Here is a 25,597-nt window from a genome sequence, read left to right as displayed (position 1 = left end):
AAAAATTAAAATAAAAAGTTTTAAAATGAGGATAAGTTAAGGCACTTCTGGAACAACATCAAGCATACTAATATTTGCATTACAGGGGTCCCAGAAGGAGAAGAGAAGAGAGAAAGGGACAGAAAACTTGCTTGAAGATATAGCTAAAAACTTCCCTAAGCTAGGGAGGAAACATTCAGGTACAGGAAGCCAAGAGAGCCCCAAACAAGATGAACTCAAGGTGGTCCACCAAGACAAATAATAATTAAAATTAAAAGATAAAAAGAGAGTCTTAAAAGCTTCAAAAGAAAAGCAAACAGTTACATACAAGGAAAACTCTATAAGGCTATGAAGTGATTATTCAGAAGAACTAGGCCAGAAGAAAGTAGTATTATATATTCAAAATGCTAAAAAGAAAATATCTACAACCAAGAATATTCTACTTGGCAAGGTTGTCATTTGAAATGAAGGAGTGATAAAGAGTTTCCCAGACAAACAGAAGTTCAGCACCACTAAAGATGCCTTGCAAAAAATATTGAATAGTCTTCTTTAAATGGAAAACAAAAGGCCACAACTAGAAGAAAGTTATGGAAGAAAAAAATTTTACTGGTAAAAATAAACATATACTCAATAAGCATACATCTATATGTTGCCTATAAGAAACTCACTTTAGGCCTAAAGACACATAAAGACTGACAGTAAAGGGATGGAAAAGATACTCCATGCAAAAGTAAGCAAAAAAAAAAAACTGGTTACCAATACTTATGTTAGACAAAACAGACTCTAAAACAGAGACTGTAATAAGAGACAAAGAAGGGCATTACATAATGATAAAGAGATAAGTCTAATAAGAGGATGTAACAGTTGTAAATATCTATGCACTCAACATAGGACATATAGAGTGGGGAAAAGGTAGTCTCTTCAACAAATGATGCTGGATGGCTACATGCAAAAGAATGAGACCGGACCACTTTCTTATGGCATATACAAAAATAAACTCAAAATGGATTAAAGACTTAAATATAAGACTTGAAACCATAAAACTCCTTCAAGAAAACATAGGCAGCAATCTCCTTGACATCAGCCTTAGCAATATTTTTCTGGATATGTCTCCTCCAAGGAAATCAAAGGCAAAAATAAACTATTGAGATGACATCAAACTGAAAAGCTTTTTCACAGTATAGGAAACCATCAACAAACTGAAAAGGTAACCTACTGAATGGAGAAGATATTTTCAAATGATATAACTGATAAGGGGTTAATATCCAAAGTACATGAAGAACTCATACAATGCAATAACAAAAAAAAATCCAATTAACAAAAAAGCAGAGGACCTGAATAGCCATTTCTCCATAGAAGACATACAAATGGTCAACAGACACATGAAAAGATGCTCAACATCACTAATCATCAGGGAAATGCAAATCAAAACCCCTATATCACCTCACACCAGTTAGATGGGTAGTATCAAAAAGACAAGAAATAAAACGTGTTGGCAAAGGTGTGAAGAAGAGGAAACCCTCGTGCACTGCTGGTGGCAATGTATACTGGTGCAACTACTATGAAAAACAGTATAAAGGTTCCTCAAAAAAATAAAAATAGAGATACCATATCACTCAGTAATTTCACTTCTGGGGATTTACTCAAAAAAAAAATGAAAACACTAATTCACAACAGACAAGATATAGAAGCAACTTAAATGTCCACCAACAGATGAATAAAGACGATATGGTATATATACACAGTAGAATATTACTCAACCATAAAAAGAATTAAATCTTGCCATTCATGGCAACATGGATGGACTTAGAGGGTGTTATGCTAAGCGAAATAAGTCAGACAGAGAAACACAAATACCATGATTTCACTTAATACAGAATCTACAAAACAAATGAACAAACAGCAACAAAAAAAACAGAAACAGACTCATAAATACACAGAACTGATGGTTGCCAGTGGGGAAGGATTGGAGGAATAGGAAAAATAGATGAATAGGTACAAAATTCCAGTTATAAATAAGTCACGAAGATGAGAAGTACAGCATAGGGAATATAGTCAATAATATTGTAATAACTGTATGGTGACAAATTATAATTACACTTATCACGATGAGCACTGTGTAATGTATACAATCGTTGAATTACTATGTTGTATGCCTGAAATTAACGTCGACTAAACTTCAGTTAAATTTTTTTAATTTTAAAAATAAATTATACTCAGCCTGAAAAAACAAATCACACAGTATGACTAAGATTTACTTCTAGGATGCAGGGCTGATTCACCATACAAAAATCAAGTAATGCAATACACTACGTTAAAACAAAATGAAGGATAAAAATTACATGAACACCTCAATAGATGCAGAAAAAACATCTGATAAACTTCAACACCTTTTCATTAAAAAAAAAAGTCAACAAACTAGGAATAGAAGGCAATTACTTTAACATAGTAAAAGCCATATATGAAAAAAACCCTAGCAAACACATACTCAATGGTGAAAAACAAAATTTTTCCTCTAAGATCAAGAACACTCTTGTCACTTCTATTCAACACAGTACCAGAACTAGCAAGAACAATTATGCAAAAAGAAAAAGTACACAAATCAGGAAAAAAAGTAAAATTATCTCAGTTTGCAGATGGCATGATCTTATATGTAGAAAACACATCTAAAGACGCCACAGAAGAAAACTGCTGGAATAAATGAATTCACCAAAGTTGCAAGTTACAAAATCAACATATAAAACATATAAACATAAAACATATAAACATATAAACATAAAACATATAAAACATCAGTTGTGTTTCTATACACTAATAACAAACTATCTGAAAATAATCCCACTTAGCATCAAAACAATAAAATACTTAGGAATAAACTTAACTAAAAGGATCAAAGACTTACATACTACAAACTATAAAACAATGATCAAAGAAATTAAAGAACATACAAATAAATTGAAAGATACCCTGTGCTCATGGATTGGAAGACTTAATGTTGTTAAAATCCCCATGGTACTCAAAGCAATCTACAGATACAATACAATTTCTACCAATAGCCCAAAGGCAATTTTTACAGGAATAGAAAAAACAATCCTAGGGGTGCCTGGGTGGCTCAGTTGGTTAAGTGGCTGCCTTTGGCTTGGGTCATGATCCCGCGGTCCTGGGATCGAGCCCCACACGTCAAGCTCCCTGCTCAGCGGGGAACCTGTTTCTCCCTCTCCCTCTACCACCCGCTCGTGCTCTCTCACTCTCTATCTCAAATATATAAAATCTTTAAAAAAAAAATTCTAAAATTCATAAAGAACCACAAAAGATCCCCAAAAAGCAAAATAATCTTAAGAAAGAAGAAGAAGAAAGGTAGAGGCATCATACTTCCTAATTTTAAAATATATTACAAAGCTACAATAATTAAAACAGAATGATACTGGCACAAAGACAGACATACAGACCATCTGAACGGGACAGAGCCCAGAAATAAACTTAAGCATATCCAGTCAAGTGATCTTTGACAAAAGTGCCAAAAAATATACAACGGGCAAAGGATAGTCGCTTCATTAAATGGTGTTGGGAAAACTGGATACCGACATGTCAAACAATGAAAGTGGACTCTCACTTTACACCACAGACAAAAATCAAATCAAAACGAATTAAAACCTTAAACATAGAACCTGAAACATGTGAAACTCCTCAAAGAAAACGGGGAAAAGCTTCCTGACACTGGCCTTGGCAATGATTTCTTGGAAATGACATCTAAAGCACAAGCAACAAAAGCAAAACCTGACACATGGGCCTACATCAAACTGAAAAGCTTCTGCACAATAAAGCAAATAATTAACAGAGTGAAAAGGCAACATACAGGATGGGAGAAAACATGTGCATATCATACAACTAATAAGGGGTTTTTAATACAAAGAACTCTTACAACTCAACAATAAAAAAACAAAATGATTGAAATTGGGCAAAAAACTTAAACAGTCCTCCAAAAACAACATACAAATGATCAATAGGTATATTTAGAAATCCTCAACATCACTAACCACCAGGGTAAAGGAAATCAAAACCACAATGAGAGAACACCACACATCTGTCAGGATGGCTAGGATTTAATAAATAAATAAGTAAGTGTTGGTGAGAACACAGAGAAAAGTGGAACCCTGGTACACTGTCAGTGGGAATGTCAAATAGTACAGCCACTACAGAATACAGTATGTAGGTTTCTCAAAAAAACTAAAAACAGAACTATCATATGATCCAGCATTCCCACTTATGGGTACTTATATAAAAGAATTGAAAGCAGGATCTCAAAGAGATATCAGCACTCTTATGCTCACTGCAGCATTATTCATAACAACCAAGATGTGGGAACAATCTAAACGTCCATCAGTGGAAAAATGGATAAAGAAAAGTAGTATATACATACAATGAAATATTACTCAGTTTCTAATCCTGCCATATGCAACAATATGGATGAACTTTGAGGACATTACGCTAAGTGAAATAAACCTCGTCACAAAAGGACAAATACAGCATGATTCCACTTATGTGAGGCATTTAAAATAGTCAAACTCATATAAGCAGAGGGCATATGGTGGTTGCCAGGGGCTGGGAATAGAAGATACGAAGTTGCTATTCAAAAGGTAGAAAGTTTCAGTTATACAAGATGAATAAATTCTAAAGATCTGCTGTACCACACCACGCCTATAGTTAATAGTACTGTATTATACACTTAAAAATATGTTAAGATGGTAGATCTCATGTTAAATATTCTTGCTACAATAAAAAAAAGATAAAATGATAATTATAGATCAAAACAAATATTTAGAAAATATTCAGCCCATCACAAGCCTAACTCACTTGCCTCAATACAAATTATGGCAGGGATGCCTGCATGGCTCAGTTGGTTGAGTGTCCAACTCTTGATTCTGGCTCAGGTCATGATCTCAGGGTCCTGAGACTGAGCCCTGTGTCAGGCTCTGCGTTTGGCATGGAGTCTGCTTGAGATTCTCTCCCTCTCCCTCTGCCCCTCCCCCTACTTGCATGCTCTCTTCTCCCTCTCTCTAAAATAAATAAAATCTTTAAAAAATAATTATGGCAAAGTAAGGAACTTGTGTTTACCAAGTGTCTGCAAGTACATTAAGAAAAGGTGGGATAATTTCTAGACAAGGTTTTCTTCTTAAAATAGAACTAGTAATGGTCAGAGTTGACCAGCGAAATATAAGAAAATATGTCTCAGTGAAATACATTGGTCCTGGAATACTTTTTGAGGCATTATACTGGGACAATGGGAAGAGCAAAAACAGAAAGACTGGGTTCAAAATACCACTTATTTTATTTAACTAATAATCACTTACATGGAACTAAATGCCAGGTATTGTTTAAGCGTATGACAAATATTAACTCACTGAGTCATCATAACAAACTTTTGAGGTAAGTACTATTATTACATTCATTTTACAGATCAGAGGAAGAAACCAAGGCCCACAGAAGTCAAGTAATTTGTTGAAAGTACCATAACTAGTATGTGACAGAGTCAGGATTTAAACACAAGTAGAATGGTTGAAATGTTTGTGACCTTGGGCCAATAACTTAGTCTCCAGGAGTCTCAAATTCATCTGTAAAAATGAAATGAAAGCAGGGGATCATTAGGATTAAATGTGATAACTCTTGTAAAGTAGTCAGTCCAGATCCAGAACACAGTGGATACTACTTCTACTCTTCCCTTCCCCTGGTGAGCAGCCAATATTGCAGGATGTTAGGTTTGGTAGTAAGTGATGATATCACAAATTTACAACTAAAGAAGGATTTAGTTTAATTCAGCCTATAATATCAACATGCATGAATATGCATTAAGGGACATATTAATTGAAAAACAATTTGCTACTATTCAATTAGAAACTCAGTGGGATATGATAGTCATAAGAGTACAATAGTAGAAGAGCTACTCTTATATTTGAACATTTTCCAACACCAAAACAATGCCAGAAAAAAAATGTATAAATAAATCCAGACCGAGTATATCCTACCTGTAGCCAAAATTTTCATTAAAAATGTAACAATAAAAGCATCTCTGAATTTTGCTTTCTATCCACCTAGACTCTCCAACAAAACTCCTGCCAGCCATAACCCTAAGAGGTAAAGTCTGACATTAGCAGTTCTAAGTCATTTTTCAGAATGCCATTAACAGCTTACACTTGTCTCAGTCCTTGTGACGTCCTCTCCTATATTTCACAAAGACAAGTGGTAGGGAAAATAGTCGTGAGAGATAATACTAGGACTATGGCAGAAGGGTAGTTGGACTCCTAGAGGTAGAAGAATACACTGAGGCTATTTTAAGATATGATTTAAAGGGACCAAACAGATTCTTAAAAATGGTCATCTTAGGGGCAGTGTGGCAGAAAACCAAAATTGTTCCTGGTGCATTAAGATATTACAGAAAGTTCCACTTCAGAAACAAATGCACTTTTATCATAGGAGGGAACTATGATAAAAGTGCATTTGTTTCTGAAGTGGAACTTCCTGTAAAATCTTAATGCACCAGGAACAGTTTTGGTGGAAGTCTTACTATCTGTGAGACCTTTGGCAGGTTACTTAGTTTCTCTATCCCTGAGTTTCATCTCTAAGATAAGGATAATAACAACACCTATACTTCACAGGGTTGTTATGAAAATTACAGAGTTAACCCATGCAAACAGACCAGCGCCCTGCACACAGAGATGTTAGTTAACGTTACTGCCAGTGTTGTCAATGTCATCACCACTGTCACCATCATCTGCCAGGAAACCGGTTCTCCCAGTCTCTCACTTTCATACATTCATTTTCCCAATACCTCTGATGGCATCACTCACTAAAGCTCACTTTACTGTGGAACCAACATTTTCCAGTCAATACTTAAAAATTGCTCTTTTCCAACTGAATGTGACATAGTCTTGAGACGGTTTCAGCTAAACCAATTTCAATATCTGCCAACCCCTCCCATTAAAAACAAAACAAAACAAAAAACCCTCAACTTACCAAAACTATTTTATATGCCCTAACAAAGAGAAATAGGTAGACTTGCTTCATTTTGTAAATTCATTTCATTTTAAAGTTTTTTGCGTCTTTTGACTGATGTCAATCTTTTGATGTCAATCATGTCAGTTCATCAATCAGTACAACAACGTTTTAATAAACTTTCACATACAAATTTTTCCCTATCCTAAAGTTTTATCATAAGATTCAACATTTAGAGCTAAAAATCATTGCAACTAAAAAATGAACTGAATACACAAAAGCCTGTCTCATTTGTCTAGGTGATACAATGAGGTTCAAATAAGATGTAATATACGATGTATGCTTTATGAAAATTTACATTATAACACACCTAGTAAACGAGATGTTCTCTCCATTCACTGTTTTTTATTCTTAAATCACTAAGCAAAGCACCTAAGGTATTAACCCAAATAGAACACAAAAATAGTCAGCTTGCTATGACAAGGGCTGAGATTACCAACCTGGAAAACTCTGAGACCCTGACATGGGCTCTTCCTAACTAGGTGCATGCTATGGGACAAATCACTTTGGACCCTAATTTCCTTATCTGTAAAAGGAGAATGTAGATTAAATTATCTCCAACTTTCCTTCCTGCTCCAAAAGTCTATGATTTTAACTTATTATTTACAGAAATTTTAGAATTTTGATTTTATTTCTGTGATGAAAGTAGATTCTGTTTATTACCTATTTCCGTCACTAGATGGTGCTATCTGCATAGTTATTCAGGCTACTTGAAAAAACCTGGCAGCCATCTCTCAACAGGAACACTTAAAACTTTGGGACTCTTCAGGCCATTATAGGGTATTTAAGATCTCTGTCCCCATCCCCCCCCCCACCGCATGACCATTAAAAACCAGCAATCTCTTCTACCCTAATCACTGTGACAATCACAATCATATACAGTGCCCTACTAAAAGGCTGCTCCTGCGTTAAAACCACTGAAACAAAATTAGTTTCCTTTTTCATATTTAAGAAACAGATACTAAAAAATAAAAATGATTTAGCTGTTAGTGAAACCAGTCATCTATATAAATGACTGTAAAGTGTCAAATTATCTTTACAGTGACAAATGAATACACAAACACACACACAAAATCAAATACTTAATTTGACTGTCAGCTGGTAACTGGACATCTAGTTATTATTCTGTGGTTAAGTCACACCTTAGTCCAACCCGTTTTTACCAACCCTATATTAGTCTTTCTGATAATTTATATAATGATAAACTAAATGTCTTATAAATGTAAAATTAAAACTATAAAAATATACAAAATAAACTCACACCCAATAACAAAGCACAACGAGAGAGCACTCTAAGTGAGGCAAGCTGCCTATTTTCAAAGAGGCCTCCTGAGTAACTTGATTTTAATGAATTTTCCATATCCTGTTTAGTCCTGGCCTTAAAATCTCACAAATCTAAAGGGACAGCATATGACCAATAGATCCATCTCACAGGAACAGTTCCCATTAACCAAGGTCACAAGATTGATGTAAAAGCAAAATATCAACTTATTAATGTGTGGCAATAACTATAACTGCCCAAACTACCAAGGGCACAGGGCATCTACGTCCTCAAGTCATCATGTTCTTTCTCTTTTAGCATGATACGAAGGAAGCCAAGTTATAATGAGAAGGTTGCCTAATAAGGACAGAATTAGGAATAAGATAATTGCATTCTGTGATTTGAATATTAAATGGCAAGAAGTCAAGAAAGTCTGATCCATCAATGTCTAAAAAGAGGATATAAGCCACAAGTAAGAATCAAGTATAGGACATGCAAAATTACCCTTTGAGGTAGGTACTATCATTATTCCCATTTTTCAGACTAGAAAAGAGACTTAGAAAGGTTAAGTAATTCGCTTACAATCACGGGAAAGAGACAAGAGGTCAAACACAGATCAGCCTGACTCTGGAGTCCCAGGTCCCAACCACTACGCCAGATAAGATATAAAATCCTCACAAATGCTAACAAGTCTCTTACCTTTCAGTTTTATCTCTTGACATTGGTGCCCTTGAACTCTACATTTTAGCACACTGAATTTTTAACTCCTGGACTAAGCAATCATTACTTTTGCCTTTGAACATGCTGTCCGCCATGCCAAAAACACCCCCATCAACATCTTCACCAGGATAATTACTACTTAGCTTTCAGATGTCTGCTGTAAATATCTTTTTCTCAGTCTAATCTCTAGGCCAAGTTCTCATCCCTGCTAATGTGACATTTCTGCTCTCCTTTTTCAGGGGATCCTGTATATCTCTATCACAATACTTTAAACTACAAAAATTGTTTATTGAATGTCTCTGCTTTTTACTCAAATTCTGACCTCCATAAAGATATTGTGTATCCCTACATCCTGAAGATGGTACATTCACATTAAATATACATTGAATTATTAAATGGAAATCAACATAATAGGTCAGAGAAGGGCTATGTATATCAATTTAAAGAGACCTAGGTCTCAAAGATGTCTTCTAATAGCATGTATTAACAAATATGAAAAAGAATGTGCCAATCAAAAGCAGAATCTGAAAAATTATGGCAAATGCTGGCCAGTGTCCACTTAAGTCTTCCCTTGAGAAAGTGAATATCCTAGCTGACTAGACCTAATTATTACTTATGGCAAAGTGGAGGGAAATATGATTGGAAGCAATGAAAGCTGTAATGAGGCTGACACAGAAGTTCAGGTAAAATGCTAATGGTAGAGATAGAAACATACTGAGATATATTTTATAGAAATAACTACTGACACTTGGTGAAAGATTCCATGTGAATGAGTAAGAAGGAAGTTCTAAGGAGGACTCCAGATTTTTTCCAAGAGCAATTGAATAGAAAGTGGTGTATTTATTGGGGAAAGGAAAACTAGAAGTAGATTTAGGGAAAAATCAAGGATATACTGAATATATTAGGCTTGAGATACTTGTGAAATAGAAAGAGGAAGTAACAGGCAGATACTTGTTTTTTTTGTTTTGTTTTTAATTTTTTGACTGTAGCTGAAACAAAGGCATACATTTAAATATAAGTGATTTAGAAGATTAGTGCTCCTAGGACTTTAACTGTATTAATTCTATAATATAGGTCCAATTACTATTCCTATCCTATAGATGAGGAGAACTGAGGTATAGAAAGGATAAAAACTCACCCAGGATCACAGAGCTAGTACTCTAGAGCTGGCAAAGCAGATTCTCAAACTTAGGCAGTCAAGTTCCTGAGCTCGCTCATTATCACTAAACTACATTGCTTCTTTGGCAGCTGATTGATACCCCGCACCATGGGGACTCCAGAAAGGTTCTGTATTTGATACTCAAGGTAAAAGGGCTGAGGTGTAAGATTCAAATAGAGAATTAAAGAGGAGTCTCCACAATGAATGGGATAACCCCATCTCCCTCTCCCTTTCTAACCCTTAAACAATAGCCAGTTTTATAGGATTCTTCTGCAAAGACACTTAAACAGCCACAGAGAAAGGGCCTATATATATTCCATATAGAAGTTCCCAAAGAGAGAGCTAGCTCACTGCCCTATCATCTTACAGTGGAGTCCACTATCCCAACCTAGGTATACAGAGCTTCTGAAAAGTATCTTAGTGCCTTCTTATAAAATATGGACAATCGTGAGTTACAAATTTGGGGATGTATATACTTCCATCCATGAGACTAACTGGTACTGGATTTGTCCTCCCACCACAAATAACCATGAAACTGGACAGACTACACGAGGCAAACATTTTCAGGTACTGGACAAAAGGCAAGATAAGACTGTGATTCTTGAGAGGAAGAGAAACACTGTAGTACTAGCGATCCCTGGATTTGCTCCTGCTCTCTGCCTGGAGGCAGTTTCCTGACCACAGTGTAAATGGGTAGAACCCAAGCAGAACATGGTAAGTTTGGCTAAGCTAAGGAGTTAGAAGATAAGACTTCAGGGCTGCAAGGAGTAGCTGGAATTTGTGGGTTAAGGTATTAGAAAGAAGCTCACCCCAGAAATTGGCAGAGTTTCCTTGGGGGTACCTTAAACTAGGTTTCATTAAAAATGTTTGCTCTACAAAAACAAAACAAAAAACAAAACACACATACACACACACAACTTTGTTAAGACAAGATGAGCCACAGATAAGGAATAAACATTTTCAAATCACATATCCAACACATGACTGTATCCAGAATATGTAAAAAACTATTGACTCCAAAGTCAATAGTAAGAAAACAGACAATTCTATTAGAATGTGGAGGGGAAAAAAACTGAACAATACTTAACCAAGAAGGAAATATAAATAACAAATAAGCACATAAAAACATTAGTCGGGTTATAAAAGATTAAATCTTCCATAACAAGAAATCAATCGTCTAAACCTAATGAGTCAAGAAATTAAAAAATAAACAGATTATGTGGAAATACAGAGGTAAACCGCTAAAGAAGTTAAGGTGACTTTCACTTCTGGGGTATAAGGCGACGGGGCAGTAAGGGCTGATATTTCCCAGTATGAGTTTACAATACTAAACAACAATGAAATGTGTAGCTAATCACACAAATATATACATATTTTTAAAGGGGAGTATGGTTAAGAGTGTCAAATGCTACTAAGAGAAAGAACAAGATAAAGGTAGAAAAGCATGTATGGGATATGACAACATGGAGACAACAAGTTGATCTTGAGAAATATAACTGTGGTAGAGGTTATGATAAGACCAGAAACAAAACCAGAGCAACAGACTTTGAAATCATACACACTTGGGTTTGAATCATGGTTTTACCCTTTTGTACCTGTAAGAAGGTAACTTAACCTATATGGGCTTCAGTTCCTTTATCAATAATGATACTAATCACTACTTCACAGAGTTACTAAAGGATTAGATCAGACAATACATATATCATACTAAGCACAGTACTAGAATATACTGTTAAATGACAGATAATGGTGTTATCATCTAAACAGATGATATCACAGAATAAATGATAGTATCAATATATTAACTGAGGTTCTAATAGTGTTCCTCCCTTTTGATAGGAAATAAATACCTGTACTCAGACATGGCATTTTTATATCCTAAGTGTTCCAGAGGTGCCTGGCTGACTCCGTCGGTTAAGTGTCTGCCTTCGCTCAGGTCATGATCTCAGAGTCCTGGGATCAAGCCCTGCATCAGGCTCCCTGCTCAGCAGGGAGTCTGCTTCTCCCTCTGCCTCCCCCTACTTGTGCTCATGCTCTCTAATAAATAAATAAAAATCTTAAAAAAAAAAAAAAAAAAAAAAGAACATTATATCCTAAGTGCTCCATAGCAAAGATACTACACCTTGATCACTATGCATTCAAGACTTAACATCTGTAGCAGTATCGTTTTCTCCTTTGAACCAAGTATGATATCACAACTGGCAAAAGGTCACCTCATCCACAACACAATAGTTAGATGTGCTTTAGAAAATGAAATGATAATTATATCTATCCAGATATACTCTCTTAAAAAATACATGGCTTGTAATATCAATATTTACTAATCTAATTTCATTCTACTTTCTTAAATAAAACAGAAAATTTAATATACCAAGCCACCCAAAAACATAAAACTAGCATTTGATCACTCAAAGTAGTAATTCCCAAACCTGCCTAGATAGCATAACTTGGAAGTTCCTAAACATATTCAGATTCAGGGTTTCATCATCTAGCTACTGATTCAGAATTTCCAAGTGTGGGGCCTAGAATATGTATTTTTAAACTCTACCCAGAAAAACATTTAAAAAAAGGCAATCTACAAAAGAAGAAATAAAATAGTCAATAAAAATGAAACAATATTCTCAACTTTACTACTAGACAGGAAAATGCATTTTTAAAAGCAATGAGATTCCATTTTTTGTCCAAATTAACAAAAACTAAAGATACTGAAAACAGTGCTGATGTAGGTATTTAAAAAAGGGTATTCTGATATGTCATTGGTTAAGATTTGCCATAACATTCTGTAATAACTGGGAGTATCCTTTAAAAATAAACATAGCAATGCCAGCAATCCCACCCTACTGCTATAAAAGTGCAAGGAACATAAGGATATGTGTATATGGATGCCAACTACAGAATTATTTGCAATTTAAACAATGACAAAAAACCCTGGAAATAACCCAAAAGTACGTGGATACATAATTAAATAAATTATTGACATTACAGAATATTAGGTAGCTATTAAAAAGACTAACTTAGAGACTTCCTCTTCTAGCAGTGACAGAGTAAATAATCACAGCAGAACAATGTTCCTATCAAACACAATTAGAAAATCTAATAGGTGAAGGGGATTAAGAGGTAAAAACTTTCAGTTATACAATAAATAAGTCATGGGGATATAATGTACAGCAGAGGGAATATAGCCAATAATATTGTAATAACTTTCATGACAGATGGTAAACACACTTATCATGGGGATTATTTTGTAACGTATAAAAATATTGAGTCAATATGATGTATACCTGAAACTAAAAGGATATTGTATGCCAATTATACTTCAATAAAAAAAAATTAGAAAATCTGGATAAAATATAAATAATTTTGTTCAAAGGTACTGGAGAGTTACCGAGTCAGCCAAGACTAGAAAAGCCAAAATTCCAGGAAGAAGGAAAGCTCAAGGAGGTGAGTCTGATCTGTGTGTTGCTCTTGCTTTCAGTGAAATCTGTTAAATTCTAAGCACTGAAGAGCCAGAGGCTGAGAATACAAGCAGAACTCAAAAGAAATCCAAGCAGAAAGAGGTGACTAAGAAGAGTTTTCAGCTGTTTAGCAGGACTAGAGAGCCGAAACTTACAAGTCAGGCTTGATAAGGCAGCCAAATTTGAGAAGCTAAGATTTAAAAGCTAGGAGGGCAAAAACACCACCGGATGCCAGTTGACCAAGGCATCTTATCGATTCTTAAGCTGCACAGGGCACTTTTTTAAACAAAAAGTGGATGAAAACCGAAGAGAGATTTCAACAGTCTCATGGTGCTGGCAGGTCAAAAACCGCAGTTCAAAAACCACTACAGAGAAGGAACTTAGTAAATACTCCACACCTTCAGCACACTTCCCTGAAAAGCAATACTCCTATGAATGAAGGTGAAGTAGAGGTAAATTGGAACTTATGAAGACCCAGCTCAGGCTCTGACTGACTGAAATAATCTGCTCTATCTAGTTGTCCTCCAGACTAAAGGGAGAATCCCCTATAATGGAAGAAACTATCATTCAGAGCCAATAGTACTGTTTATATGAAATGTCCAGAATTCAATCAAATATGAGCGAGCATACCAAGAAACAAGACCAAAGGTAAAAAACAGACAGTAGAAACAGACCCAGAGATAATGAAATTAGAGTTAAAAAACATAAATGTTTAAAAAACAATTATGATTAACATAATCAAGAACATATGAATAAAATTATAACAAAACAGAGAATTTCACCAGAGAACTGAAATTTAATAAGAGAATCAAATGGAAATTCTAGAATGGAAAAATACAATAACTAAAATTTAAGTCAAAGATGAGTTTAATGGCAGAATGGACACAGCTGAAAGTAAGATTAGTGAGCTACAAGACAGTGACAGAAAATACACATGCTGAAATGTGTGTTATCTGTGGGAAAGAACCACAAGACAGATCTGCTAAAACCATGAAAGAACCAATAGTCAAATTATTTTAATCTTAGGTATTGGCATATCCCAATAATCTGTACTATTCCAGGGTGTGACAGTCTAGGAGTGAATACAGTTTGAACTTATTCATGTTTAGAGGGTATGTGAAATTGAGAACTAGGCAGATCCATCTACTCAGACCCTAAACATGGCCCTAAAGTAAACTGCTTAAAGAAACTGGATCTCAAATATAGCTGGTGAATTTCTGAAGCATGTCCATATTCAAGTGGAATCAAAGAAGCCAAACTAAAGAACTGTGGACTGAGCAAAACTTCTTTTTAAAGATTCATTTAATTATTTTGAGAGAGAGTGCGTGAGCAGGGGGGAAAAGGTGGGGGGGGGGAGGGCAGAGGGAGAGGGAGTGAGAATCTCAAGCAGACTCCCCACTGAGCCCTGCATGGGGCTTGATCCCACAACCCTGAGATCATGACCTGAGCTGAAGTCAAGACACAACTTTTTAAAAAAAGGGCTACCTTGAAGATTATGACTTAAACTTTAGAAGAACTAAGGTGATTGGCAGTAGAAGGAATCACAACATGTGAAACTCCTTAAATAAAACTGTATTAACTTTTCAATAAATAAATAAACAAAATACAGCTGTAGAATGCAGTATCTTTCAGACATTAAAAATATAGTAAAGGTAACAAACTGATGGTTGCCAGAGGAGATGGGCATAAAGGGGCAGCAAAATAGGTGAAGGAGCAGGAAATACAGGCTTCCAGTTATAGAATGAATAAGCCACAGGATGAAAGGTACAGCATATGGAACACAGTCAGTGTCACAGCACTGCATGGTGACAGACGGCAGCCACACTTACGGTGAGCGTAACATATGGAGTTGTCAAATCCCTGTTTTGTACACATGGAACTAATGTAATATTGTGTGTCAACTATACTTCAGTAAAAAAACACAAAATGCAAATATAGATTTATATGTAAATTTAAAAACTTTATACCAGTAATGTTGAGAATTTAAACAAAACATACGTTTCTAGATGTTCTAACTTATAAAAACTGACACAAAACTGGGGCGCCTGAGTGGCTCAGTTGGTTAAGCCTCCAACTCTCGATTTCAGGTCAGGTCATGATCTCAGGGTCAGGAGATCCAGCCCCACATCAGGCTCTGCGCTCAGCATGGACCTTGCTTCTTTCCCTCACTCCCTCTGCCTCTCCCCTCATTCATTCAGTCTCTTTCTCTCTATTAAAAAAAAAAAAACCTGACCAAAAAACAGAAAAATGTGAATAGTTCTATATCTGTTAAAAAGACTGAATCCATAACGAAAGACCATCCCACAAAAAAATCTGTAGGCCCATATGGCTTTACCCATGAAATCTCCAAACATTTAAAAAATAAGTATCACTAATATTACACAAACTCTTCCAGAGAAAAGAAAAAAAAAACAAAAAAACAAAACACTTCCCAACTCATTTTATGGGGCCAGCATAATCTTAATACCAAAACATGACAGGATATTACAAGAAAAGAAAAGTCCAAGCCGGTATCTCTTATGAAGCTAAGCTAAACGTTAGCAAACCAACTTCAGTAATATATTGAAAGGATAATGTAATTGATAAAATTGGGCTTATTTCAAAAATAACAAGTTGTCCGAATGTGTAAAATAAAAATCAATGTAGTTTGCCACATTAGCAGATTAAAGGAGAAAAATTATAGTCATCAAGACAAAAAAATGAATTTGATAAAATTTAAGTTACTCATAATTTTAAAGAAATCTCTTGGCATATTAGAAATAGAAGAGCAACTCTTCTAAAAAATCAGATAAAAAAAAAACAAAAAAAAAAACCTTAGACACCAGAATGGTGAAATACTGAACACTCTCCCCCTAAGGTCATGAAGAAACAAAAGTGCTCTCCGCTCACCCTCAACATTGTACTGAAGGTTCTGCCCATTGCAATAACGTAAAAAAAAGAAAGTATATAGATTGGAAAGGAAGAACTAAAGCTGTCATTCACAGGCAACACAAATGTGTATAAATAAAATCTAAAACCATCTATACACTATTAGAATTAAGTGACTTTAGCAAGGTTGTTGGATACAAGTTCATTTATAAAAAACAAACTGCACTTCTATATATGATCATTTGAATGACACTTCACGATAACATCAAAAAAGTCAAACACTTAGCAGTACATTTAACAAAAGATGTGTAAGTCCTATACACACATACATACATACACACACACACACTTGAAAATAATACTGAAATTATAAGAATATCTAAATAAATGGACAAATAAATCACTCATGGGCTGGAAGACTCAATATTATTGACAGTAGTCAACTGTCCCCAATTCACACAATTTCAATCAAAATCTCAAGCATGTTTTTGTACAGGTGTGTAATTTGATAAGCTGATTCTGACATTTATATGGGAAGGAAAGGGACTAAGAATAGCCAAGTCAATCTTGCAGAACCACACTGGAGGACAGAAGATATCAGATATCATGGCTTACTACAAAGCTATACTGACAATGTGGCATTGGCTCAAAGACAGATAACAGGCCCACAGAATACAATAGAGAGTCCAGAAATAGACTTCTCTATAGGCTCCCACATTTATGATAAAAAGACACTGAAGTATAGGGGAGAAAAGATAACTCTTCAATAAACAGGGCTGAGGCTATTAGATATCCACATGGGAAAGAAATTATCTTAACCTCTTCCGTGTAGTATATTTTTATAAGGTAATAAAATCATAAGCTTCTTTAAAATAAAACAGTAACAATTTATTGAAATAGGCAAAGATTTCTTAACCAGAACACAAAACACACTTATATTAAAAGCGTAATTTCATAGACTGTAGTACACTGAAATTAGGAAACTGTGCCAATCTGTGGCCCACTATTTGGGAACCTCAATCTACAGTCAGATAATTCACTCAATTCTCATTATACAACATTCACATAACTACTTTTGCTTTTGTGAATGAGTAATATCTTCATTTATGAAATTAAACCTATAAAACTCATAATAAGAACTTCAAATAATAGTGATTTCTAATAGCTAGGACTTTTAATAACTACTGGAAACTCAACAAAGAATCAAGTACAATTTGAATTCAATGTACAAAGTGGCATTGTTTTTTACTCATTTTTAAAAATGCAGTTTTACTTCTAATATTAAATTCTACTAATAATGCTCAGTTATCACAGATGATAAAAACAGCAGGCAGGCATGCAGTGCCCTGTAAAGGAGACATGAGCAAAAGCCAACTTAAATCATAGTAAAGGCTCAGAGCTGCTCTCTGTGGCTAGCCAAGGTCAGTCATTTGCTGCAACAAAAATAACCTCAAAGATACAAAGTAATAAGCCTGTTCTTCTGTTTATTTAAATTATAAAAATTCAGGTGGTTCATCTAGGATCATACAATAGAAATTTGTATGATCTACAATAGAACAAACCTTTCTCTGAGTGGGGAAAAACAATTATACATTATTTTACTAAAAAAAGCCCCCTTAGATCAGCAAAAAGAGGAGTAAAATAAAGATAGTATATCAGCTTCTAGAGTACACAAATTTAAAAAGGTATTAATGAAAAATTTCATACAGTCCAACTCTCATTCTCTGCTCATGCCACAGCTCATTAAGACAATGTACATTTATCTTTTACTGTGTGAAGGGCACTGTGTTTTCTCAACTACCAAGCATTTTACCTTTGCAGCAAGCTGTAGTCCAATTTTGTCAGCTTCAGCCTCCAATGTTCTACTGTATGGTCTATCAAACATATACTAAGAAGAAATAAGAAAGAGAAGTTCCATTAAGGATATTTATTTCACAGTAAAAGGAGTAACAAAGTGTGATTTTTAAAATTAATTTCATGGAGCATCTAGGATAAAGTTTTTATGCTCTCCATGATTAACATTTAAAGAACACCATGATGTAAAACACAAAGTGCAGCCTTTATTTCCTCCATCACAGATTAATATTTTAAAAACATGAAAAGAATATTAAAAATATTATGCCTACAGACTTCTGGACAGTCTGTAGTATCACATGGAGTACAGCAATCCCCCTTATCCATGGTTTCACTTTCCATGGTTTGAGTTACCCGCAGTCAGCAGGGGTCTGGAAGCAGATGGTCCTTCTAACACATGGTCAGGTCTATAGTACCCTAATGCTACACCACAACGCCTATGTCATTTACCTTACTTCATCCCATCACATAGGTATTTTAGCGTCTCACATCATCACAAGAAAGTGAGTACATACAATAAGACTTTGAGAGAGGCCACACTCACATAACTTTTTTTACAGTATGTTGTTATAATTGTTCTTTTTTATTAGTTATTATTGTTAATCTCTTATTGTACTTAACTTACAAACTTCATCACAGATATGTATGTATAGGAAAAAGCATGGTATATATAGGATTTGATACTATCTGAGGCTTTAGGCCTATCCACTAGGGGTCTTGAATATATCCCACCCTCCCCCCACCCCATGGATAATGGGGGAGGAGTACTACTCTTCAAGTATCCCTCACTTTCCAAAAGTTTGCCTCACACTACTTTGCTTTTACAAAAGACTCAGTACCTTAGTACATTAGTACCTGTTTTCAGGTACCAAAAGAAATCCAAAGAGTATGTTTGCTTTTATGAAAAAAGCCTAAAAACCAAGTGACATAACACAAACTTTCAGAAAGCAGGGGATACCTGCACTTCTATTTTCCCAATTACAATCTCTACCTACTGTGTAGAGGATCCCCTAAGAAAGCTCGTTAAAGCAAGTTTTTAATATGGCCAAGGAACATTTTGATCTTGCAGTTTTAAAAGGCAATTGAAAAAATATAGCTAGATAATAACCACTGACACTACTAGAGAATTTATTTCAGTTAGAAAATTGACCATAGAGAATTTTCTTTCTTTGATAAATTATCTTAATTCCATCTTTCTTTTCTAAGTATTGATTAGTTAGGGAAATGAAATTTTCTTCCAACTTCAATAAAAAAATACAAATAGATATCGTAATTTTAACTTTTCTAATTACTTGTATTTATGTGAATGCTTTCCAGTTAAATTCTAATTTTCAGTAAGTACTAAAATTTATAGGAGGTGGATCAATAGACAGGACTTTTGAGAACAGAGTTATTAATAGAGGAAACACTTTTTCAGAGGTAGCTACATGTCAGTGATGTCTAGAAATAATATAATCAATCTGATCCACAGCACATGACTACTAGATATGACTTTCTTCCTTCTCGATCATGTCTTTTCTAGGTTGCTAAACATACTATATCGTGTCTTCATTCTCAATGAGCCATCTGCCAGGGTCCCTCAAGTCTCCTGATAGCATAACTGGTTGAAAACATTGGCTTTAAAAGGACAGAAATTTACACTCAAGTCCAAATGCTGACACTTATTAACTGTGAACCCTTGGCTAATTGTTTAACCCCTCTAAGCCCAGTAGCGTCATATGTAAGATGGAGTAGCAACAGCACCAACCTCCTAGGGTTATAGACAGGATAAAATGAGCAAATAATAATAGCTCCTATTTAATGAGTCCTTACTTTGTATTAGGTACTGTGCTAAATGCTTTATAATCACTGGTTCTCAACTGGATATGATTTTGTCCCCCAGGGACATTTGGAAATGTTTGGAGACTTTTTTTTTTTTTTTTTGAGAGAGTGCACGCAGGTGGTATAGGGGCAGAGGGAGAGAATCTTAAGCAGGCTCCACACCCAGCACAGAGCCTGATGTGGGGCTCCATCTCACGACCCTGAGATCATGACCTGTGGTGAGATCATGACCTGAACCGATAGGGATCAAGAGTCGCACACTTAACCGACTGAGCCACCCAGGCACCCCTGGAGACATTTTTGATTGTCACCACTGTGGGGGAGGGAAGAGGGGGGTGAAAGTGCTACTGGCATCTAGTGGGTAGAGGTCAGATGTTTAGAGGCTAAACATCCTGCAATGCATGTGACAATTTCCCACAACAAAGAATTATCTAGTGCAAAATGTCAATAGTGCTTAGATCGAGGGATCCTACTTTAAAATGCATCATTAAACCCGTAATAGTTCTTTGAGTTAGCCAGTATTATGCCAATTTACAGATGAAGAAACAGACCTATAATTGGTGAAGTAATCTGCCCAAGTTCTATAGAATTTAGATCTAACAGAGCCTAAATTCAAATATAGGTCCATCTGTTCACAGCTGTATTCTTAACCCCTGTACATAATTAATCTACAGTGTTCATCCTAGCGCCTAACATATGGTAAGTACTCAATAAATCTTAGCTACTATAATTATTACGAATAGCTTTCAAAAACCGTACCTGGTAGCACTCTATGAGGGCTGCTACATTATACCCCAATCTTTTAAGATTACAAAAATAGGATTCCCCGATAGTTATGTAAAGGCCCTTGTTTCTTCTTTTCTCTGGCAAATGAATGTCAGCAATTCCCACTCCTTTATGACTTCACTATTAATATCCTCTCCTGCTCTCCAATCATAAGGAGCAAGGCTTTCTAGAGAAACACTTCCTCATCACCAAAATTACTGGGGGAGCCTTGATTTAGGGAAAAAGGGTTCAAAGAGAAGTAATCCCTACTTTATTTTTAGTTTAATTATTAAAGAATTATATGAAGTAGCAGGAGTCATCAAGTATTTCAAGGGAGAAACAGCCACAAGTTATCTTTCTTATGACAAAATCTTCAGATTACATTACAGAAAAAAGCTATGTACTGATAAATGGGGAAAAAACTAAATTAACTCCTTTGACTTCCCAGAATATCAGTAACAGAAATAAAATTCAAAATATGAAATCCTGTAACCTAAGTAATAACCATTCTCTTTTTTTTCCTTTTAAGAACCTTTATTTCAATATAAATGCAGCCAGACGATATGGTAACACTGAATAAAAGACTTAGTTATCCAATTTCAAAAGCAATTTGTCTCAAAGAATTTTACATTACATTTAAACAGCACCCAGATGGCACAATGATGGGTGCTCCACAAATCATTAAATAAACAAATAACAGATTGTTCCTGAATCACCACACCTCCCAGGACAAGAGGAATTATGTAAAGAAAGATGTAAAATAAAATAATTAATCATAGTTAACAAAGCAATTATCAAGATTGCAAGAACTACTTTCAGTAGTGCAATGTTTTGAACAAAATGAGGACCTCAGTAAATTCTACAACGATTATCATTATACATAAGTACTAAAATGAAAGTTAACAAACACCCAATAAGATTATCCTTTCGGTATTTTCCAGGTAATTTTAGTTTAACTGGGAGTAAGGAGATGAGGGTGGTGAAGCAGCTTCAGCAACACGGTGCCCACAGAAGTTTACAGGTTTTAAGAGTTCCCCATCAGAATGCAAATATTTGAGGAAAGGGAGAGTCATAATAAGTACACCACAGTTACTATGAGAGACAAAACTGAAAAGTCTGAAGATAAAGTGATAGAAGGAAAGAAAGGATTTGTGACCATGTCTTCTCTCCTTAAGACCAATAAGTATGTTCCCCGCCCCCCACAATATTATGTTAGCCAGAAGTTGCCAAGCCCTGGTAACACATCTAACCCCCATCATTTAAAAGATGTAATATTTTCTAATTTGAATGCTCGTTATTAAGAATATCCCCTAAAGGGATGCCTGGGTGGTTCAATTGGTTAAGCCGCTGACTCTTGGTCTCGGCTCAGGTCATGGTCTCATGGGTAGTAAGGTCGAACCCTGATGGCTCCACACTCAGTGGGGAATCTGCTTCTCTCTCTCCCTCTCCTTCTGCCCCCTCACCCTGCTGATGTCTGCGTGCATGTGCATGTGTGCGTGTGCTCTCTCTCTAGAATAAATAAATCTTTACAAAAAAAAAAAAAAAGAATATCCCCTAGAAATGAGAAAACATAAGACACTAAAATTTAGTAGCTGTATTTCATGGTATGTGAAAACATCCCTGGTATCTATTACTTTACAGTAATATTTAAAATATCCTCATCACAGGCCATTACAAATTCAACTTACTGTCTCACACTTACCTCCTGCAGTTTAGACTGTATCCAGTGGCCCAAAAGTGCCAAACTATCTCGAGGGCAAATGGCCCAAATCATTATGAGAAAAATCAGACCTAGGAAATCCAATAAATGAACCAAGCTAGCCTTTTCTGCCTGAGAATAATCAAAATAGTGAAAATTACATTTAATAAATTAAGAGTATATACCAAAAAAATTAAAAGACAGTATACACCTACATTTTCTAGTTCATCATGTGTAATCACATTAAATAATTTACATGTTTAACTGACCTTCACCAACTAAAATCATATTCTTTTTCTTCTGTGTGCTTTAATTCAATCCCTTGCTCACATACTTTCTTACGTGTATATACATTCACTCATTCATTTACTGAGCCACCTAACATCATTTAGACACAATGACAGGTTCATAGATATGAATGTATATTCTTACATGAATATGTAAGAATGTATGTTTATATTACCAAGCATAATAATCTTGTGAAATAGGTACAATTATCCCTATTTTATAAAGAAACTAAGATGAGGAGAAGCTAAGAGTTGCCAAATTTCACAAAGCTATTAGTAAAAGGACAAGGAATCAAACCCAGGAAGTTTTAGTTTCTAATGTAGTCGTTAATTTTTAAAGTAAACAAATGTGCTTATTATGCTTATACCTTTGGACAGACTAAATACTACCTAACATATGAAAGAGTTAAAACACGGAAAATTCAGAAAAAGATGAGAAATTTATTTGAAATAAAAGTCTTTTGGACTTTATGACCTAACATATAAAGTATGATTCATTTATGCCAGTTTGCAATTTTATCACTCTGGTATTTCTCACTAGGAAGTCAACTTCTATGAAGTTTTTATATTTATTTGTAGCAGTAACCAATTTTACTTAAAGTAGTTGTTTTGAGTAGTAATTTCTAAATACAAGTTTAACACACCGGATTGTTCATTGTTCCCTACTAAAGCTGATTAATAAATGTTAATGTAATGCTGACACTGACAGTATAGGAATCATTACTTGAACGTATGAAACACGGCTGACAACTAAAAATAATCACACAGAACACTTCTCTTAACAATATAATCTGCACTCACAAAGCATTCTTTGCTTTATTATACGAACTGTGTGTCATGAAAAACAATTATGGAATTATTTTAGCACAAAAGAGTATGATTACCAATGATAAAGTCATTACTGAAGAGAAAATCCTTGTTATTATTTATTAAAGAATAAAATTGCTATTACAGAGTTTTAGAAAACTAAAAAATTTTTTAAAATATGTATTTGTGGAACAAAGAAAACATTAAAGGCTACATCAAATCAAAATGGAGACTGCTAAAAGAGAAAATACAGTACTGATAATGTGTAAGACCTCTACAAAAAAATATTAATAACTATTTTCAATTTTTAAGACTATTTTCTTTTTATATCTTATCTAATTAGCATTCCTGTGCTGACAGAGATGACAATATGCTGAATGAGGCACTGATCTAAAGGCCAGAAAAGTAAAGGCACAGAATATGAACATCTCTTAAATGCTAAAAATGACCAAAATTGATTTTGCAGTTATGAAGCCCTTTCTTGAAAGGCAATCTATTTCGATTGCTTAGATTTATTTTTGTATATATCTGTTCAAGGAAAATGTTTTTTATATTTTTCTGTAACTCAGAAGAAATGAAGGAGATAATCACTATTTGTGCTTCAGAAAAGCACAACTGTGGCCCACCTCAATTTATTAATACTTTAAGGAATAGACAGAATTTGAGATGACTTTTAGAGAGATTAATAACATTATCATTTCCATTTAATATTAGTATTACTTGCATTTCCAACATAGCATTTCACGATCCTTTCACTATTTACCTTCATGTTTTCAATTAGGAAATATACATCTTCCTAATTAATGTGGACAAGAGACATGCTTATTTTTAATGAATAAAAATAAATATATGAGTAAACAAATACATTAGTTTTTTGGATTCATACCAAGTCAAACAGATGTGTGTTCACAGGAATATAAATCAACCTGAATTGTATGATCCATTATAAAAAAGTGCTGCCAATAATCAGGTAACTGTGGTAAAAAGAAGCAGTGTTGGATTTGCAAACACAAGAACTTTGTTAAAGTCCCAATTTGCCAGTTGGCCACATTACTCATGTTACTTAAGAGTCTTTTTAAACATGAGTTTCCTCATATAGAATCTAGGGATATTAAATACATACTTAATGAGGATGGTATTAAAATTATAATTGAGAAGGTATGTATTTAAAAGCTTAGCAAACTGTAAAATGGCAAGCTATCATTATTATTACTCTGCATTAATTATATATGGCATATCATTCCAGAGATTTTCAGAGATGCTCCAAGCCATCCTCTGGGAATGAATAAAAAAGCAAGAAAACTGATTTACCTACTTAAATAGTAATATCACTTTCATATAGGTAATTTTCTGAACAGGTTACAAATATGTTAATAATTATGGAAAGTTTAAAATCTAATTTGAAATAATTAGAGGTTGAGAATAATTACTTTTTAACAAAAGAGACAGGTGATAACAGTATTTAAGAGAAATACTAATTATGCAGGTATCAAATACTAAGGACCATAAAAATTCTCACAATTAGCCAATCATATTTTTTCAAGTAACAGAATAAGTCAATTATTAAATTTAAAATTCCATCTTTTAAAGAAAAAGAAAACTGAAAAGATTCGGTTTTAAAAGATTTAACTTGCTAACTTCAAAGCAGTATTGCAAGAACTAAACATTCATTCTAGGTACTTACAGCATGCCCAAGTACTGCGTGTGCTATTTCATGGCCCAGAAGGAAGGAAAGTTGATGGATATCAGTCACACTATTTAAAAGCCCAGTGAAGATAAACACTTGTCCATTCTGCACCATAAAGAAAATAATGTAAGCAAGTGGAACACCTTAAAAAAAACAAGGACATTAAATTGAACAATTAAACATTA

At 34.7% G+C, this 25,597-nt stretch overlaps 1 protein-coding gene across 4 annotated transcripts in view; it reads right to left on the bottom strand.

Annotated features, from left to right (window-relative positions):
- OMA1 (OMA1 zinc metallopeptidase) overlaps nucleotides 1-25,597 on the bottom strand; it is a 79,699-nt gene that overhangs the window by 39,879 nt on the left and 14,223 nt on the right. For 3 of the 4 annotated variants that reach the window (XM_035018458.1, XM_035018457.1, XM_035018456.1), the window contains 3 exons: nucleotides 25,410-25,517; nucleotides 22,635-22,763; nucleotides 18,306-18,380 (listed from right to left, as the gene is read on the bottom strand). In XM_035018458.1, the coding sequence (XP_034874349.1) occupies nucleotides 18,306-18,380; nucleotides 22,635-22,763; nucleotides 25,410-25,517 (312 nt within the window). The remainder of the gene's footprint in view (nucleotides 1-18,305; nucleotides 18,381-22,634; nucleotides 22,764-25,409; nucleotides 25,518-25,597) is intronic. The other variant, XM_035018459.1, reaches the window with a different exon arrangement.

Source organism: Mirounga leonina, unplaced genomic scaffold (genome assembly GCF_011800145.1).
Source record: "Mirounga leonina isolate KUSES-001 unplaced genomic scaffold, KU_Mleo_1.0 Mir_173, whole genome shotgun sequence".
Lineage (NCBI taxonomy): Eukaryota > Metazoa > Chordata > Mammalia > Carnivora > Phocidae > Mirounga > Mirounga leonina.
This window is presented reverse-complemented; position numbering and strand designations above follow the sequence as displayed.